The 19740-nt window shown below is 39.6% G+C and overlaps 1 protein-coding gene across 15 annotated transcripts in view; it reads left to right on the plus strand.

Annotated features, from left to right (window-relative positions):
• Window positions 1-18472, plus strand: part of LOC106901151 (E1A-binding protein p400-like) — a 49740-nt gene extending 31268 nt beyond the window's left edge. For 5 of the 15 annotated variants that reach the window (XM_014963522.1, XM_014963537.1, XM_014963556.1 and 2 more), the window contains 27 exons: window positions 670-872; window positions 974-1143; window positions 1361-1557; window positions 1977-2088; window positions 2750-2893; window positions 3202-3360; window positions 3623-3706; window positions 4275-4406; window positions 4530-4574; window positions 4682-4835; window positions 5271-5512; window positions 6060-6233; window positions 6475-6522; window positions 7534-7670; window positions 8201-8257; window positions 8377-8455; window positions 9029-9229; window positions 10301-10346; window positions 10438-10547; window positions 11147-11351; window positions 11864-12027; window positions 12394-12600; window positions 12909-13104; window positions 13693-13823; window positions 14457-14624; window positions 15370-15447; window positions 17288-18472. In XM_014963522.1, coding sequence (XP_014819008.1) covers window positions 670-872; window positions 974-1143; window positions 1361-1557; window positions 1977-2088; window positions 2750-2893; window positions 3202-3360; window positions 3623-3706; window positions 4275-4406; window positions 4530-4574; window positions 4682-4835; window positions 5271-5512; window positions 6060-6233; window positions 6475-6522; window positions 7534-7670; window positions 8201-8257; window positions 8377-8455; window positions 9029-9229; window positions 10301-10346; window positions 10438-10547; window positions 11147-11351; window positions 11864-12027; window positions 12394-12600; window positions 12909-13104; window positions 13693-13823; window positions 14457-14624; window positions 15370-15447; window positions 17288-17560 — 3916 coding nt within the window. In that variant the 3' untranslated portion in view covers window positions 17561-18472. Of the gene's footprint in view, window positions 1-669; window positions 873-973; window positions 1144-1360; window positions 1558-1976; window positions 2089-2749; window positions 2894-3201; window positions 3361-3622; window positions 3707-4274; window positions 4407-4529; window positions 4575-4681; window positions 4836-5270; window positions 5513-6059; window positions 6234-6474; window positions 6523-7533; window positions 7671-8200; window positions 8258-8376; window positions 8456-8999; window positions 9230-10300; window positions 10347-10437; window positions 10548-11146; window positions 11352-11863; window positions 12028-12393; window positions 12601-12908; window positions 13105-13692; window positions 13824-14456; window positions 14625-15369; window positions 15448-17287 lie in introns of those variants that run through there. The other 10 variants (XM_014963600.1, XM_014963609.1, XM_014963619.1 and 7 more) reach the window with 7 other exon arrangements.
• The last annotated feature ends 1268 nt before the right edge of the window (window positions 18473-19740 follow it).

A 19740-nucleotide genomic window follows, 5' to 3' on the forward strand; every position in this document is an offset into this window, starting at 1 on the left:
TGTTTCTATTCACGACTTTTTTTGGTTTAGACTGATTTATTTAGCAGTAAAGGGCGTGCAGTGTAAGCATAAAAATAACAGTAACTTCTGTTTCTTTTAGGGTCTTTATAATAAGAGATTTCAGAGCCTCATTCCTAATTTCAAGCCCAAATTCAGCTGACCATACTTCAGCTTACATTCTTATGCTTTGGATTTACTTCCGAGTAGGTACCTCTTGGAGCCAACCAACAAGAGTTAAGACACAGAGACGTAGGCAGAAGCTAGTTTAGCTAAAGCTGACACTTAGTGGATTGTGTGCAGGGCAATAGCTGCAGTTTTCTAGAAACATGAAATGCAATTAGGGCTCCTGAAACCTTTTTGGATTGTTAATAAGTTTGGTGTGATGGGCGTTTTCATGTGTTTGAGCTCCAGTGACTGAATACAGCAGTCACAGTGAAAACACCCTGACAGAAGCTATCATCAAAGCAGCCAGAACAAAACAAAAGGATAAAGGGAGATAGAGAATGTTAACACTTTGAAGTTGTGCAGTGCTTGCTAAGTCACTTTAACAAAGTGGTTAGATAATAGTGTAAAATTACATCCTCGACAGGATGAAAATTATTGTTGCAGACGATTGTTTTGTATGTAATTCTTTAAACTGGTATTCCCTTGTTCTGATGCTTTTCTCAGGGCTCTCTTCGTGTTGCCAGCTGCAGTGGCTGCTCCCCCATGTTTGTACGTCGCGAATCCCCCCCCTTCATACAGTCACAGGCTGAGACTCCTCAAGCACAGCCTGAAGCAGACGGCAGCTCCACACCTGCACCGCCTGCAGCAGATCACCACTCCACACCTGCTGCAGTTCCCTGACCTCCGGCTGGTGCAGTACGACTCAGGTAAAGGAGGATGTTTGGTGATAATATTTTGGTAATTTCCCATTTCACAGGCGTGGAATGTCTATGTAAAACGATTATTGGTTTTCTGGTTTGAAATACAGGAAAATTAGAAGCTCTTGCTGTCTTGCTTCAAAAGTTGAAATCCGAAGGGCGCCGTGTGCTGATTTTGTCCCAGATGATTCTGATGTTGGACATACTGGAATTGTTCCTGAATTTCCATTTCCTCACGTTTGTGAGGATCGATGAATACGCTAACCATGAACAGCGGCAGGTAAGTTGGCCCTAACGGTTGTCCACTGGCACAGCAACATGTGCTGCTCAGGCTTTTATACACCACAGCAGGGAAGGAAATTTGCCTTGTTCCTTTACTCATTTCGAAACACTTGACTTGGTTTTGTCTGGATTTTATTAGGCTATAGTGAATTTGGTTTGATATTTTATTTTGGTGTATGGTTTATTTACTCCTTGCTTTTATTCTGTTTATGTAGGAGCTGATGAAGATTTTCAACAAAGACAAGCGCATTTTCTGTGCCATCCTCTCCTCTCACAGTCGCTCCACGGGAGTCAATCTTGTTGAGGCAGACACTGTTGTGTTCTATGACAACGACCTAAACCCAGTGATGGATGCAAAAGCTCAGGAATGGTGTGACAGAATTGGGAGATGTAAAGATATCCATATATACAGGTGATGGTTACAGATCAGTGACTGCTTTAACGTGCTTTCATGGAAGGTTAATTCAGATAGTGCTGCTCTGGATGATCTGAGATAAAGTGGAAATGGAGCTAATCTTTCTAAACACCAAATGTAATTAATGAACCACACTTACATGGTTTTTATCTTTTATGTGGAATTTTTTAAGTGAGGTGTTTTTTGATTATTTTAATTATTTTTTTAAATTGCACAAATTGTTAAAACTGTAAAGTAGAAGCATGTATTTGTTCTTGGCCTGTATCAGAACTGAAAAAAAACCAAAACCACCACAAACCATGACAGTTTAAAAGTTTGGTGTTATTCTCTAAGGGCAATTTCTCTTTTTGTTTCCAAAAGCTGTTTTGGAAATGACTTAACAGATTTCTGTTCTCTTCTTGTTCCTCTTTTTTTAGGCTTGTTAGTGGTAATTCTGTGGAAGAGAAGCTTTTGAAAAACGGCACAAAGGACTTGATCAGAGAAGTAGCTGCTCAGGGAAATGACTATTCAATGGCCTTCTTAACACAGGTAAGTTAATATGCAAAATATGTTCAAACACCTGTGTTGCAGTGTTTAATAAATTCAGTTATCAGTGTTGGAGCGTTTAATAACAGCTTAGTAAATGTGTTTGGGCTGGAATTGATAGGTAAGCATAGTACATTTCAGGACTGCTTGAACTTAGGGCCACATTCCCTCAAATCCTGTCCATCTACTTTCGTTCTGTTACGTGTAGAGATGCAGAGGCACCACCAATGTGATTTAATGTACCCTTGCACCCTGCTGCAAAATTCTGCAGAGCCTGTAAGGGTGAAGGTTTCAGCAGCTTTAAAAATGTGAAATATGAAGTTTGGTTATTTAGTGAGATAGCTCTCAGTTGCTGCTGTGAAGATGCAGAAGACAGTGTCTGCCCTGATGAAGCTGGTCCATCCCCTTTTGGCGTTCCCAGTATGGTGGTGCAGGACAACACAAAACACTGTATTCTAGTGTAAACACTTTATTCTACTCTGTCCTACAAGAGAAAGTTACAGAAGAGAAAGCAGACAGTTTTCTAGAAACAATAGAGGCTTATTTTTTTGTTAGTCAGTCCATAGTTTATAAGGTCATTTGAACCTGAGCTAATTGAAAATTATATTAAAAAATAGAGTCATCCTGAAAGCTGAATGCACTTTTTCTTTTTTTCCTTACCAAGCAAACAATTCAGGAATTGTTTGAGGTTCATTCTCCTATGGAGGATTCTGGATTTAGAGTGAAAGCAGAAGAATTTGTAGTACTTTCTCAAGAGCCATCTCCAGCAGAAAATATTTCACCTAAAGTTGCAAGACCATTCATAGAGGTAATTATTAACACATACATTAAAAGTACACCTGTGCAATGTTAGCGTTAAACAGCTGCCTTAGCTTTTTTTGGGGCAGTAAATTCTGTCAATCTTTTTTCCATGTATTTTTATGTTATTTTGTCATTTTCCTCGTAACAAAACTTCAAAAAGCCCGTGGCTGAGTTGTGTATTTCTTGGGAACTGTTTTTCTTGCCTCAGCAGAGAATTATTCCAGAAATTTGTGTTGGATTTCAGTGAGCTACTTATGAGGTTTCTTTCCACATATTTGAAGTCTTCATTATTTTTAAAATATGTCTTTCTAAAAGGCCCTCAACAGTATTGAACAAGAGGATGAGGAGTCAATTGATCGCATACAGGAAATAGGAGCAGAGTCAAGCATTGAACCTTTAATCACAGAACTCTGCGAGACAAAATACAATGAGGAGCCCTCACAGCTGCAGGAGTTAGTTGCTGTTGTGGATCAGGTACAATGACTTTCCATGGATATTTGGTTAAAAAGTAACATTTCGGTGAAATAGTTCCATTTGTTTGCAGTCTGGCCTTAGAGCAACTTTGTTGTATGTGGGATTGATGCTGCTGTTAATTGGATGGGAAATTTCCTGCTGACTTAAGATGTTAAGCCAACAGCGAGGGATATTAAGGAGAGCTTTGATACACTCTTCTTCAGTTAACATTTCTTTTATTATGCTCAATACTAACTTTTTTTTTCTTGATATATTCTCTCAGCTGACTCCAATTGAGAAGTATGCTTTGAATTATTTAGAGCTCTTCCATGTTTCAGTTGATGAGAATGAGCCACGGTTGAATGAGGTAAAACAACAAGTCATTCTTTTCCATGTTGTTCTGTCACACAAGCAGGTTTATATTTTCAATGTGAAGTGGAAGTTTCTCCAATGATGGAGAACATATTGTAGGCATTTCTGTGATCTTCTCTTGCTATATTTTATGAACACTGGAGTGCCTTAGAGAGTTATTATTATTTGGGGATTCTCTTGTTTTAAGCATGTGTCAGTTCTTAATTTCTGTTTTATAAAATGGGAATGACATTCTTCAGCACAGCTCAGCAAATATTTGTTGTACTGCATTGATAGCAGGGGAAAAAAATGAATTCATTTCAATGAGCCTGCTTATTTGGGTAGAGGAGCTGTGTTCTGCTTCTCTTGGTGATTTAATTGAAATTCTGAGTTTCCTTTATTTTGAGGGTTTAAAGATCCTCAACAGAGACACAAAAATCACATGTAAATGAATATAGCCATTAAGAGATTGCTGTAATATTTCTGTGCCTGAAAATATCAAAGTTTAAGGAGTTTGTCCATAAACATAAAAATCCAGTGTCTGTTACTGCATAAAGTTTATAAGGAATCTGACTTTCATCTAGATGGAATTGAAAACTGCAAAGAAAGCATGGGAAGTCCAGCATATGAAGGAGTTAAAGGAAAAAGAGCAAAAAATGCTTTGGGAGGATGAAGAGGAACTGCTAACATACACTCGGGAGGATGCATACAACAAAGTAATTCCTGATTAGTCTTGGTTTTTTTCAGTAGTGTATTTCTTAACAGTTATTCTGAGAATACCTTTTCCTTCAGGGTTCAGTTGGATCATTTGATCTATATTCTCTTTTTGCTTTCTATAGGAATATGTCTATGAAGGTCCAGATGGACAAACTGAAATAATGCCAGTAAGTAAAAGTAACACCAGGCAGCCTAAATAGGTTTTTCATTTTTTGAAACATAAAGATCAGTGGAGAATTAATATTGCAGTAACTACAGATTTTGTTCTGTGCAGCTTTGGACTCCTCCCACTCCACCTCAGGATGACAATGATATCTACATTGACTCTGTTATGTGCCTGATGTATGACACCACCCCTATTCCAGAATCAAAGTTGCCTCCGGTGTATGTCAGAAAGGAACGTAAACGACACAAAACAGATCCATCTGGTAAATGTTTGTTCAAAACTGTTCTGAGATTTATTGCTGAAAGTTTAAAGAAAAATGAGGGTTTTTTTCAGAACTCTTACATGTCTGGTCCAGTAAAGATCAAATTTGCCAGTTTGAAGAGATGAAAATTCTTGTCTCATTGTGATCGTGAAGCAATAGAATGACTGGGAGCCCCAGTTCTTACAGCGTGTCTTTATTTAGACATAGAGGTGTTTTTAAAAGGACAGTTTTAGAAGACCAGCATTCTACTATGTAAGTTAGGGCATGGCTAATGTTACTTTCTGCCAGGCTCTGTTTAGTTACTGACAGAACACTTTTAAGAGGCAGTGGGAATACTCTGTAGACATGCAGGAGCATTTTGTGGCTCTAAGAAGTAAAAGAATCAAAGAATGGTAGTAACTATTCACCAAGAATGTGGGGTTTTTTTTGTCTTAGCTGCAGGTAGGAAGAAAAAGCAGCGTCATGGAGAGACAGTTATTCCACCTCGTTCACTTTTTGATCGAGCAACTCCAGGAATGTTGAAAATGCGCCGAGAGGGCAAAGAGCAAAAGAAAAACATCTTGTTGAAACAACAAACACAGTTTGCGAAGCCTTTGCCGACTCTTGTCAAACCAGCTGCTGAGGCTGGGCAGGATAATCCAGAGTGGTTGATCAGTGAAGACTGGGCACTTCTGCAGGTCAGATAATACCTGCACTTTCTGCTGTTATTTATTGTATTTTTGCTTCCAATTTCAGAAATGACTCTTTCTGCACTTTATCTCATCACGGTTATTTCTAATTCTTAATGGTTAGTTTGGCATTTTGCTGACGTAACTCAGAACAGATTGCCTATCATTTGTGTTCCTCTAAGGGAAAACTAAAGGTTAAACTACAGAATTTATGATTAAGTCTTATTTTTGTTGTAGAGACCACTTACTGTTATGTTCCAGATTAGTTGTGCTGGCTGAACACCAGATAATGCAGCTGAGGCTCTCCCCACCTTTGAGAAGAGAGCAGCCCTTGAGTGGCAGCTCTCTGTTCCTCTTACACCAATCTCCAACTGTTTTCCTGCATAATGGCATTTTATGCATATTTATTCTCAGTGAATGTAGGTGAACCCATAGCCTGAGCCCTAAGCTATCTGTTTCGTTGTAGTAATGGTGTGTGGACACATGCAGATAAGGGTGGGTTGGGAAGATTGGAATGACTTGTCATCTGAAGCTTTTGTGCCTTTATCTGTTGCAGGCAGTGAAGCAGCTGCTGGAGCTTCCTTTAAATCTCGCTGTTGTATCGCCAGCACACACTCCCAATTGGGACCTTGTTAGTGATGTTGTTAACTCCTGCAGCAGAGTCTATCGCTCACCAAAACAATGCCGAAACAGATACGAAAATGTCATTATCCCAAGGGAAGAAGGAAAGGTGAGTTTATATAGAATGATGCGTCTTTTTGTACCTTAAGTTTGTAGAGTTTTTTTCCTTATCACCGTAAACACTTGCTTTTTGTTAAATGTTTCAACAGTGTAAATAAATAACTTTTAAAACATTATAAAATTATCCTCATCAGGATTTCCACTTATTTTATGTGATTTCTTTGAAAAGAAAAAGCACCTGAACAAAATCTTCCACAAAAGATCATCTAACTTTCCTTCTTATTTTACAGCTAATGTACGAAGCTAATCCTAAAAAGAAGACAAAAAGTATTTATAAGGTGTGCATTGGTATTCTTTCAAAATCAAATCTAGACACTGTGGTATTTAGCAGCAATGGAGGTGGGCAGATAATTCATATGAGATCCATGTTGAGTGTTACTTGAGTTCTGAAACATCAATTAAAATTCCAAATTTATTTTTCCTTTCTTAGTTTATACAGTGGATTGACACCAGACTTCATCTTTTGGATTTGATAGATACATTTTAAATCATACAAGAAGTTTGTGATTTCACTTAAGCCATAGCGGGTATTTTTCCACCTAACAACCACCATGTAACATATCCTGATTATTATGATGGTACTTAAGATCTGTAAGGATGTACTTCATGCTAGAGTCTAAGAGGATTACGAATATATAGTGAATTTAATGCTTGAAGCACCATTTAGTAAATGAGGATGATAGTACGCTACAAAAACAAATTCCATGATTATAAACAACTTCTTCCAAACCATACAGCAATTTAGTGACAGAACTGGGTAGAGAATCTAGAACTTCTGGCTGTAGTCCCATTCTCTGACTAATAAGCAGGTTTGTCCCCTGACTGGCAGTTTCTGCTCAGGAGAAGCCAAGCGTTAGCGTGGCATGGTGTGTTGGATGTTAACATAGCTTTGTTGGGAGAGCAGTGCAGTGATGGTTTTATTTCATTATGTGTGCGCTATGCATAACTATAAACTAATGGGCTCTTGGTTTGGGTACTGAATTAAACTTGCAAAATCTAAACTAAAGCAAAGATTCTTTTTCAAATTAGAGTTTGCCATTTTGTATGTCCCCAAGTGCTGATGCCAGTGTGACCGTGAGAACTGCTCCTTATTTTGCTCTTTCTTTATATATTTCCCATAGAGTTTTGTGTAACAGTAAGTTATCAGTGACACGAGACAGAAACCAGTCTGATAGATATGTTGGAGTACGTTTTTAAATAACCTACAAGCGCACCATGTGTTTATACGTAGACAAAATGCCATGTGGGTGCCTTCGCAATTGAAAGTTGCTTTGTTTTCTTTTTTTTAGACTAAAAACAGTCGCCCGCTTCGTACCAACCAGATCTATGCTCAAGATGAGGGTGCCACCCACACGCAACTTTATACTAATCATTTTGAGATGATGAAAATGATTGCAGGGAAAAGAAGTCCACCTATCAAACCTCTGTAAGTTTAACTGGCATCTTTTGATCTCCCTGTCACTGCAGATCTCCTGGAACCCAGAGTTATTTTACACTCTGTTTCAAACTGCTGTTTTGTTTTGTAGTTCTTGATCTCTTTCCATGTATCCTGGCCTTCTGTTACTGGAACACCTTCATATTTCATGTGTTTGGGTTAGCTTTTATTCACTGCATGAATTTGTTTTGCGTGATGAAGAGCACTCCATTGTTGTTTTTTTTTTTTAAATATAGTCTATAACTACACTTTCCATTTGCCTGAATTGTAAAGAATTTGATGTCTGTGCTGTTTAGTAGTACATTGTTTTCGATGTATATTCCTGCAGTAACTTTTTCTGCATTCATTCAATGACTACTCCGGGTCTTTCTTAAATGTCTATCTGTATGCAGGCTCCGGTACTGGTGGGAAAATTGTGAAAACTTCACTGAAATCGCGGTGTCATCCACTAATACATGTGAAATTAAATACTGGTTTTAAGTTTTTTCTGTCTCTAGTAATACAGTTTTGCTCAATTTCAGACTTGGCATGAATCCTTTCCAGAAGAATCCAAAGCATGCATCAGTGCTTGCAGAAAGGTGGGTGCTTTCTGTCTTAAAGGAGTTACTATTGCATAAAAGTGCTTTTTTTTTCTTTTCTTTTTTAACTTTAAGTTATTTATTTTTAATGATTGCATGCTTTATCTTATTGTTTCTAGTGGTATCAACTATGATAAGCCACTTCCTCCAATTCAAGTTGCATCTCTCAGAGCAGAACGTATTGCAAAAGAGAAAAAGGTATGGTCTCCATCTCAGCTGTACATATGACTGCAGTAATTAAAAAATTAAACAACAGAGGAAGTACAAGAAAAGCTGCCTCCTGGGAGAGGTTTGGTGGCACAGTAGATGTTATGGGCAGCTGCAAATCGTTCATGTACTGAGGTTTAGATATCCGAGGTCCAAAGGGGGACCTTTCATTGGGCCCATATGTCCCACTCATATTAATTCTTTAGATGCATCTTTTTGGAAAACATACTAAAAATATGTAAAAATCTTGTTATATTCTTGGCCATTCTGTAACCTCCTTTCTTGTATTATTCAGAAAGAGACACATGTCCTGGCTTGTTGATGGCAAATCACTTGTGCTATGCTTTGAGCCATATAACCACGAATATACCTTTAGTTTGAAACTAGTTAGGTCATGTGACTTAGAGACTTAGAGTGAAGACAGATTTATATGCTGTCTCTGCACACACATACATAACACATCCTTAGAATTCAAGGGTGTTTATTTTGTTTTTTTAAAAAATACATCCTGATTGTTCCATGCACTGTTTTGAAGACTGTGAAGCTCACGTTTTGCTTTCCTAGGCTCTGGCTGAACAGCAGAGGGCCCAGCAGCAGACGGGCCCGCAGCCCCAGCAGCAGCCAGCTGGCCAGCAGCAAGCCCAGCAACCCGCTGTGCAGCAAGCACAAGCCCAGCCTCAGCCTCAGGCTCAGGCCCAGGTAGTCCAGCAGCCCCAGGCAGTGGTGCAGACAGCAGTGACTACTGTGGCCAACACAGCAGTATTGGTAAGAGAGGGAGGGCTTGGTGCCTCTGATGTAGTAACTTCAGTTCTTCTCTGTGTATACCATATTTGTGTGTTTTATTGTCTCTGGAAAGTGAGAATTTCAGGTCAGAATAGTGAGATAGAAGCTATTTCTTTCTTTTTTCCTGAGTATGCTGCGTATCTTCTTTTTTGCTCGTTTACAAAGACTATGTTCATACTGATATAGCAGTAGGGCTTGGTGTTCTGGGGTGGAAAACCACCTCAAACACTGATGCAAAACACCGGTGGAAAATCTTTGCAAAGATTTTTTGCCTTTTTCAGTTTAGATTTTAATTAATTTAATCAAGTCTGAGCAAATATGTTTACACCGTAGTGAACAGTGTTTATACAGAGAACTTGGGAGCATAAGGAGAATGTAGCTGTAAGAGCTACATACTGCATACAGTTAAAGTAGCCTAAAAAACAATGCTTTGTTAACCTTTGCAAGGCAAGTGGAATGATGCATCCTACAGGACCTGCAATGGTTGATTTATTGCAAATCTGCAAAGTTTCCATGGCTCTTTAAAATCTGGAGTCTGTTTTAATTAAGCTGGTGACAGGTCCAAGGCTGTTGTGTTTAGAGTCAATCCAGTTTGCATACTAGCATGTGCAGGCAGTGGTGATTCTGTTTTGCTTGTTGAAGGGCAAGAATGCTACAGCTTTTACAGAGAGAGAGACAGGATGGGATCTGACCCATAAGTGTTGCTGTGCATCTGCCGTTTGGTGATATTCATGTGTGAGTGGTTGTCTGTGGAGCGCCAGAGTAATATATTGCTCCCTTCTTCTGCTAACAAGTATGTCAAATGACTGGTATTTACCAAACATTTGACTGGTCTCCAATTGCTCGTTAGTGTGGCAGAATCCTAATATATGCATCAGTAGTTGTTGATGTGTAGAATGAATGAACAACTGCAGAAGTATCTGTGCATTTATTACATTTTTCTTATCACTTCTGGAATACAGCATTGTGTTAAACAGCATAGTAGCATAAGAGCTATACTCAGTTTTCTTTTACTGTTTTTCTGAACTGTTACTTCAATTGTCTTCTAAATAGGCGGGCACGATCAAAACAGCAGTTACGGGGACAAGTATACAGACTGGTAAGAAGACTTTATAATTAGGGATTGGAGATGATAGGACATGCGGATTTTCATTTTTAGAATCTCACATTTAATCTTGGCTTGCTTTCAGCTACAGTGAGTGGAAATGTCATAGTGAATACCGTTGCTGGAGTCCCTGCTGCGACCTTTCAGCCCATCAATAAACGTCTGGCTTCACCTGTCATACCTGGAACGTTGACTGTGAGTGGTGTCCATGGACTCATCTTGGTTGCATGTTTTATCAGCAGATCTGTTATCTAATTTAGCTTTCCGTGTTTCCAGAAACTCCACTTCCTGCAAATTTCATGTATGTCATGTGATTCTATACCAAACCTCTCTCTCTTACCAAATATCAGAATGCATTGGGACGGTTTATCAGAAAAAAGTGCCTAATCGATACTACTGTTAAAAATAGTTTGTAGATGAGCACTGTGATAGGCAATGTATTATGTCATTATCATTCCCAGCATGTAACTGTTTTGTGCTTTGTTAATTATTACTTATTATTATTTTAATGGTTTAAGACTATGGAAGATAAAGCAAGAAATTGAAAGGTAGTAAAATCGAGTTTCTGTAAAGTAGTTAAGGGTCTGGTGATCAGCCAGTTTGAAACAGATGCTGATCGCGAGACATATCTGAACAGATAGATGTGTGAAAAAGATTGGGGCTGTCTTAGCTTTTGCAGTGCTTTTGTATTTGTGATGTTTGTTTCTAAAATTGCACAGTCCATTTCCATAAAGTTCCATAGATTTATGTGAGGTATGGAAACTGTGAGAAGTAACAGCTTTGTTCCTTTTCAGACTTCGGGAGGCACTGCAACTGCACAAGTGGTACACACCCAGCAGCGGACGGCGGCAGCGCCTGCTGCTTCCACAGAGCTGGTGACCATCGCATCTACCCAGGGGGTCCGTGCGGTGACGTCGGTGACAGCATCAGCAGTGGTAACGACAAACTTAACTCCCGTGCAGACCCAGACAAGATCTCTGGTGACCCAAGTTACACCAGGTAATAATCGTGTATTTAGGGATTTTTTTTCCCAAGGGTACATAAAGGGCCCCAGAATTTCTGTTGGTTGCTTGACCACCATAGCCCCACAATATTGAAAGTCTGGATTTGTTGGCAGCACTATTAAACAATGCTGTGATTTTTCACTTGTTTTATTGTTGGTGCTTAGATTACGTTTCTCTCCACTATTTCTAGATGAAATGTTGCTATAGAGAGCTGTTTGGCCCCTAGGCATTACAACTAAAAAAGATTATTAATAATCTAGCAGTGAAATATTAGAATTGACTGTCTCGACTGAAAACCATTATGAAGAAAGGAACATATATTTCATTATTTACTCTGCCTTTACATCATGCTTATGCTAATGTGTTGTTATTTCTAGTTAGTCCACAAAACTGTGCTGGAGCAGAAAAAGATGCATTTAACAGCTTGGCTTTTCAGGTGAAATCAATGAATTAAATGGAATGTTGAAAATCTTTCTTCAGAGCATTTTGTTTTTTCTTTATTCACAGCTACACCAACAGTCCAGCTGTCTGGCAAAACAATCACCCCTGCTCACTTCCAGCTCCTGAGGCAGCAGCAGCAGCAGGCGGCTCAGGTGCAGGTCCCACAGATCCAGGCTCAGGCACAAGCTCAGTCTCCAGCTCAAATAAAAACTGTAGGGAAGTTGTCACAGGTGAGGAAATGCTTCTGAAGTGACGTGATATGTTACTGTTGTCGTTACTGTAAGCATCATTAGCAGTGTGTGTTCTATCCTGTTTTCTTGGGCTAGAGTGAAATGCAGCTCTTTCTTAAATTTGGTCCAATCAAAATTCCATGAAGGCAGTGGGTCTGACAGCCATTTCAAATAATACCTTTATCGTAGTAGGTCAGGATGTGAAGCACTTACTCATTCACTGGTGACCCATTGTGTAAAGCAGTTGCATTCTTAGCTCTTTGATCTTAACTAAGATCTGGCATAGAATGTTTCTCCTTTAAAGCTCCAGATTCACCTCCAGTCATGTAAAAGATTGGAAATGATGGAAGTGTTTGGTTTTTACAGGAGCAGTTGATCAAGTTGCAGAAGCAGAAGCTGCAGCTGCCCCAGCAGCAGGCGGCGCAGCAGACGCAGCAAGGGGCACAGCAGCAAACAGCACAAGTGCAAGTGCAGCAGCAGCAGCAAACTCAGCAGCTCACTGCTGTTACAGCACCTCGTCCTGGCGCCGTTCTCGCAGGCACTACTGTCACAAACCTGCAAGTTGCTCGTCTGGTAAGTTTGTCTTTGACTTTGCAAAACACAGTCTTAAACACCCGTGTCTCTTTGCTGGTTGAAGTGAACAGGATACTGGTCACTTGCTCACACAAGTGCCCTTTGCGTTACTTTGGCAGTACAAGAGACACAGCTGTAGCATAAATAGATTTAAATTGCACTTACCCTGTGATACCACCTCTGAAGTGTGTTACTGTAAAGCAGCAATTATATTTAGAGACGTTTACAATTATCACTTTATAATGACCTGTTATATGCACCAAATACCTATTGTGCCAGTACAATAATCTTCATTCCTTACTGCTTAGACTCGTGTTCCTGCTTCCCAGCTCCAAGCGCAAGGACAGATCCAGGCCCAAACACCACAAGCAGCACAGGTTGCTTTGGCAAAGCCTCCGGTGGTGTCTGTCCCAGCTGCTGTCGTCTCATCTGCAGGAGTCACTACCCTCCCTGTTACTGTTGCAGGCATTAGCGTTGCCATTGGGCAGCCACAGAAAGCAGCAGGTACGTCAACAGACTTGCTAAAACATAACAGAACTTTAAATCCCACTTTTTTAAGGGTAGGATGTTTCAAATCATGTCTTCTGTGGGACACTCGCACTTTTTAAAAACTAAAGTAACACAGCTTGCATTCCAGTTTGTTTTTAAAATGAGGTAAGAGAATTGAGTTTAAGTCATTTAATCTAGGGCTAGCATGATTCTTTAGCCAGATATGGTTGGTTGGTGAGCAGATGTAGTTATAAAAATAAAGACATAATAATTCAATTGTTTTTCTTAAAATGCGAAATGGAAATAGGAAAACTTCTGTTTCATAACTGTCTCCTATACTATGGACATAATTTTTCCTGTAGGAATATTGTGTGTTAGAACACAAAGTTAGCTTTCTCATGCCCTTGGATAACAGAATGTGTTTTCCTTCACTGCCAAAATCATATGTCTTATTCCTATTAAAACCAGTGGGTTATTAGTGCTCAAAGCTATGCAGATGTGTGAGTCTATAAAAAGCACAATCTGTGTTTCCAAGCTGTGATTACTGGGACAGAGCAATAAAATGAAGACTCTTACAGTTCTAATTATTTTTGTAATTTTCAGGAGGCCAGACAGTAGTTGCGCAGCCACTGCATGTCCAGCAGCTTCTAAAACTCAAGCATCATCAAGCGGCGCAGCAGCAGAAAGCCATCCAGCCTCAGGTTGCGCAGGGTCAGGCCACTGTGCAGCAAAAGGTGCTTGTTGTTTGCTCTCCCACTGACTTGTGTAACGCTTCTGTGGTCATAAAGCCTCAGCTCTGAGCTATAAGGACACTCGTAGAGAGTCCATCAGTATTTCTGGGGCTGAATCTTAAGTTTACAGTTTCTCATGTGAAAAAATTAGTAACTTTTTCAGTAAGGCCGTTTGGTGTGATTTCTCATGCCCCAAATTGGTTTTTCTTTTTTATGTAACAAAGATTGAGATTCTCCTTAGTCACTTCTAATAGAATCAAATGTGGACAGTTTCCAAAGATTTTCACTGTTTACAATAGAATTTGTGGAAAATATACTTTTTCCTGAAATGTCACATTCTCATGGGCTTTGCTGTCAATCAGCCACCAATGTGGTTTTTTTTTTTGGAAGTGTGTTACCGTACGAAGTGTGCGTGTGTGTGCGTTTGTGTAAGAGAGAACCTTTTCAGTAAATACTGAAGTGATTCAGAATATATAAGTGCATGAAAGCTTTTGGTAGTGCTCGTCTTGCTGTTACTAATCCTGGGAGGATTTTGTTTCAATAATTAAATGTAATTAATCTTGTTAGCTATATACCTATTATTTAAAATACACATATATTTTGTAGTCATTGATGCCTTTTTTTTCTCTTCTGCAGATAAATGCTCAACAGGTTACAGTCCAAACCCAGCAGCAGACTTCACAGCAACAAAAAGTAACTTATACTACACAGCCTGCCATTAAAACACAGTTCTTAACAACTCCAATTTCCCAAACCCAGAAACCAGGTGGAACCCAGCAAGTGCAGGCCCAGATTCAGGTACAGGTAACACAGATTTACACCTTTAAACTCTGCTGTGACTGGAGAATTGTAAAGATCACAGGTGATGTAGTGTTTTAGCACCCACTCACACTAAATCTAGTCACACATTTTTTTAAATTGACTTTATAATAAAATTCATGGTGGTGAACATGTGGCTTTATAGCAGGTCAGAGGAACTGTCTGAGCTATAAGTTTGCCTTTCCTCTTTGAAATAAATAAATAGAGTCATTCCTTTTTATTAAGCAAGAGATTCCAGACTCTGTTTACTGAGGAAAATTCAGCCAGAATTCTTCCTGTTTTCTGTTGCTGCCTCCCAGCATAGTTTCTGGCAGCCAAGAGGAGGTGACAGGTCAGTTATCTTCTGTTCTGCATAACTGGATCAGTCTAACCAACTTAAAAGGAGGAGGTTAGTAATTGGAAGTCTTACTCTTTTAAGTGTATCTAAGATAATGCAGCCCATTAGAACTTCTCTGCTTCCTTCAATTGTATATATAGTTAGGAGGAAATTGTATGTTGCAGTTAAAACTGCAAATACGACTTCTATTCTTCCTCTCCTAGCTAAGCTCTTCAGTACACCCATCTAAAAAGTTTTACAAAAGTTCGGTATCACTGAGAACACTGAGCTGCAGCTCACCATGAGCAGGACTCTGGATAGGTTTTCACTTGGTAGTGGTTTTGCTAGGTGTGGTGTTTTGCTGCTATTAGCAATTTTGTATTTTGATCAAATCTTCATTTCATGTCACTGCAGGTTGCAAAACTTCCACAAGTGGTCCAGCAGCAGGCTACTGTTGCCAACATTCAACAGATGGTTTCAGTCTCCCAACAGGTAGGTCTCGCGCTTGTCAAATACAGCACTAGAAACATGATACTACTAAAAGTTTGTTTATTTGGAATATGTGTATTTTCCACCTTATGTGTGGCACATACAGTAGTTTTGAAGGCTATAGCAAGTGCCTTTCTATAAAAATGAATCGTATGAATACTGAGTCAGCTGCTGTATATTCTTTAGTCTAAAACTTTGGTAGATGAAGCAATAAGCTTCTGAAAAGCAGATTTTAAAAAATATTTTCCAGAGCTGAAAGAATTTTTAGTATTTTTTTTTCTGGTGATGCATAGTCAAGATAGCAAATAATTGAACTAATGAGCACCATCTCAGTTTGTTCTACGAAAATTGGGACAAATTGAGGTTACGAGTTGTTTTGTTCCGGTTCATAAAGCTGTGCCAAGTGTGTTGTAAAAGTCAGAAATGTGCGGTATCTCTTCTAAATGTGGCACGATAGCAGATGGGACTAGGGCAAGAGAAGGTGAGATGCTTTGATTTCCCCTCCCTGAACTTTCAGGCAGTTTATTTAACGCTCTTTAGAACAATGCCATTCACACCATTAGCACCTGGCAGAACTTAGGCAGTTGATTGGCAGGAACAGTGTAACTTTGGACGGTGGAAGAAGTTACTGCCTTTGGTGCGCAAAAATCTGAGCCAATCGGCTCTTAATCTATCGCCTTTTATAGAGCAGTGTTTTAGTGCAGAATGAAATCTGTGACTGTTTATTTTAAAAGATGATAAAGCGGTGTAAGCTGACTGAAAGCCACTTGGGATGCGAATGCTTCAAGGGCAAGGTATACAGCAGGGAGTAGAAACCTCATCAGTCAACACAAGCTGAGTTGTCCTCTGTAGTCAGTAAGAGTTCCTAGCTAATTTTTCAATGGACAATTAAAAGCTAGATTTTTCAAAAGTCATTGATGTTGACATAACTTGGGGACTGCTGAAGTCTGTGGTAAAAAGACAAGTAACAGCCTCTGTCCCACACAGGCCAGTGACATCAGTGGCAGGAAGATTAGGCCATGCTAAGTATTTTTAAAACCACAGTCTTGATGTGTCTGTGGCATTCTTTTTACCAGCATTTTTAGCACTTCCCAGTGTATTCCTCTTGGATCAGTCAACAGTTACATTTCCCCAGGAGAAGCCCTTGCAGCTTCCTCTGGCTTCTGCATCTGACGAAGGCAGCTGAACCTGCTCAGTTCTAATTACCTTGTCCTCTGAACAAGGAGACATTGAATTTTTTTCCTCCTTTGCTCTGGGTACGGCTATGAAAATTAGATTTCTGGATGGAGTTCAAACTATTCTACCCTAAATTGGCAATAGAGGCTGGCAGCTGTGGTCTGAAAGCGTAATGTCAGGGACTGGTAGGAAGCCTCAGTGGCTGTATTTATTGTCACAATACGGGTGCAGAGTTGGCATTTTAACTTCTTAGATCCTTCATTCATCCCTCTGTTCTTTTTTGCTGTTCCTTCACTTCAGCTTCTGCAGTACAGGAATTTTCCTGTTTGTCCAGTAGGATTTTTGTACCTTACATCTATCTTCTGTAAAGGGTTTGGGGGAACGTCTGTACATTTGCACCGTAGAGATCTCAGTTACAGGCATCTTGGCTCTTAGTTCTGATTTATAAGGCTGTAGGTAATGTGACAAAACGGTGTTTCTCAGTGAAACCACAGAGCCCACGTTCCCAGAATCCTTCCCAGCCTCCCTACTTTGTGCAAGATGCTTGTCAGTCAAGAAGGCAAATGCTTACTTAAGTAAGATGCCTTTTGTAGGGTGGTAATGTACTGAATGCTGAGTTTAATGCCAAACTATTCTTTTGCAATTGCCTTGTCACCCTGATGTCTAGGTACAAGCTCAACCTCAAACCGTGACGCTTTCTCAGACGACAGCAGGTCAACAGCAGGTTCAGGTGATTCCTGCAACAACTGCTACTGCTCAGGTCGTCCAGCAGAAACTGATACAACAGCAAGTGGTGACAACAGCATCGCCCCAGATTCAGGCTCCAGGTGTACAGAACCCAGCCCAGCCACCAGCAACACCCGAGGCCCAGAATCAGCAAGCGAAAGTGCAAATGAGGACGCCTACTGTCAGGTTAAAGGCACCCACTAAACCAAGTTGAACTGATGATTAAAATGCAATAACGAGGAAACACGGCATTTCTTGTTTGCTAAGCCAAGCAAGAAGCTACTCCAAACGTACAAATGAAGACAAACCACCTCTATTTTTATTTTAATTTTTTTTTTAGCAGAAGTTGTTTTGCCGGTGAACATTTAAACATGGAAACTCTCATGTAACTTCAGCGTGTTAGCAACTGTTTAGCACTCAAAATATGTACAGGATGTGTTCTGCCAGTGTTCTCTGTGCTCATTCAACCCAGATAAAGCAAGCATTACTTATGTTTAAATTCTGCCCAGCTTCACTAAAGTAAAATGGTAATATGCCATAAATATGTCAGTAAAATTCACCTGTGTTAGCGTACCAGAAACTGCCCCTGGGAATATGCAGTTCTTTGCTATAGTTTGGATGCGCACGCCATGTCCACGGCAAAGCCTTTCAAAGAACCAAGTGTGGCTCATATAGCAAAGTGCTTTCCATCCGCATAAAAGCTGCGCGTTGTTCTCGCTTGAGGTCAATACCTCTGGAAGATCTAACATATTTGAAGTGCTCCCTGCAAAGTTTAGCCAATAAATGTGAAAACCTGTAAGTATATGTAATTTAAAAGGAAAAAAAAAGTTTCATTCTCCATTTTTGTAAGTCTTTTAAAATGTTCGTTAGTAGTTTTGTGTACAGTTTACTTGAGTCACCCAACCTGTGCGCTCATTCTCATCGTTCACTTTAAGATAATGGATATTTTAGGCATGAACTGAGTAAATACTGTGTTGATAGTAGATGTGTATTAAAGTGTAGCTCATTTTTCTTTTGTAAAAGAATTGTTCGGTGGATACAGCTAAGCAAATGATCCAGAGCTGTTTCTCATGGGACTTCTGTCAAGGAAACTCTCCAACTGATAAAATTTAATCTCTCAGTTTCATTCTGCTCTTGCAACATGTTTAAATGTTCAGTACTTTCTACTCAGCTTTCAGCTCGGGGGGGTGGGAGGGCTAAGGGAAGGGGAGAATAGTGAAATTAAATCTAAAACTTAATTCTTCAACTGTGTAAAGAATAAGATCTAACTTTTGTACTATTCTTTTACTAAAGCTAATGATGAATGTATCTTCAGGTGGGTATTTTGGATGTGAATAGAGCGTGGCCTCTTCCTCCAAATCAGTTTGCCTTATTGTTATGAAAAACAAAAACCCAAGTAAAAAGCTGCATAGAACTGTGAGGGTTTTCTTTACTTTTCTTGCATACAATGAAAAACATACTCTGTTTGCAAACAACACTGAGTGAGGAATCAAAAAGCTCTTGGTGGCTTGAATGGATTTATTTTACTTCAGCCATAAAACTGCACGATGTGTAAAATTCAGACAAAATTATAACATTCCTTTTCTGAGATGGTTTTAAAATTATTTTTCCATTCTGTGATCTTTTTACTCTTAGGAGGGGAGCCTATTTAAAGGCAAGGGAAGCGTATCTTTTGTTCTTACCTCTGTATGTACACACCTTTTGGTACCTAGCAATCCAAATGGCTTAAACAAGAAAGAATACCCAGCCAGCTCCTGTGTTTGACATAGGGTAGGTGCAGCCCGTTTGTTTCAGATCACGAATGTAAACACTGGGTCAGGCAAGGTTCCTGATTTTTTTCTTCATCTATAATTTTATACCTCTTTTCTCCTGCATCCTCTTTTTTCTTGGACCCTCAGGTCTGCCAGTACGGGGGCATTGTTGGGATATTTTTTAAGCTGTTTGTGCATGCAGTAGTATTGCCCTGACCCCGCTGGTTTGTGCCAGTACCCGAACCCCGTTACTAGTCGTGAAGCTGGTGGTGTTGGCAGCGGGATAGTTTAAAATGCAAAGCAAATGCATTGGGAACGGATAGCTGGCACTGTGTACAGTATAGTGTTGCTCATCCCAAAATATTGCTTAGTTAGCCCCAGTTTTACTTTTAAATGTTGCTTAGCTCTTATTATGTGCATGAAAGTCGTGTGGGGGGGGAACACTTCCAGCAGTGGGGAGGCTGTTGACTGCATCATTGTGCTGGTCTGATTTGGTGTCTAAAGAGGCAATTGTTTCTTGTTTAGGTCAGTTAACGAAGATAAAAATCACCTTTTTTTTTTTTTTTTTCCTTCCTTTTTTTCCTTTTGATGTGTCTTTCTCCCAGGAGTGTGTTAGGAAGTCAACCTGTAAATAACTTATGAA

The sequence above is a fragment of the Calidris pugnax genome, unplaced genomic scaffold, assembly GCF_001431845.1.
Source record: "Calidris pugnax isolate Ruff unplaced genomic scaffold, ASM143184v1 scaffold32, whole genome shotgun sequence".
Lineage (NCBI taxonomy): Eukaryota > Metazoa > Chordata > Aves > Charadriiformes > Scolopacidae > Calidris > Calidris pugnax.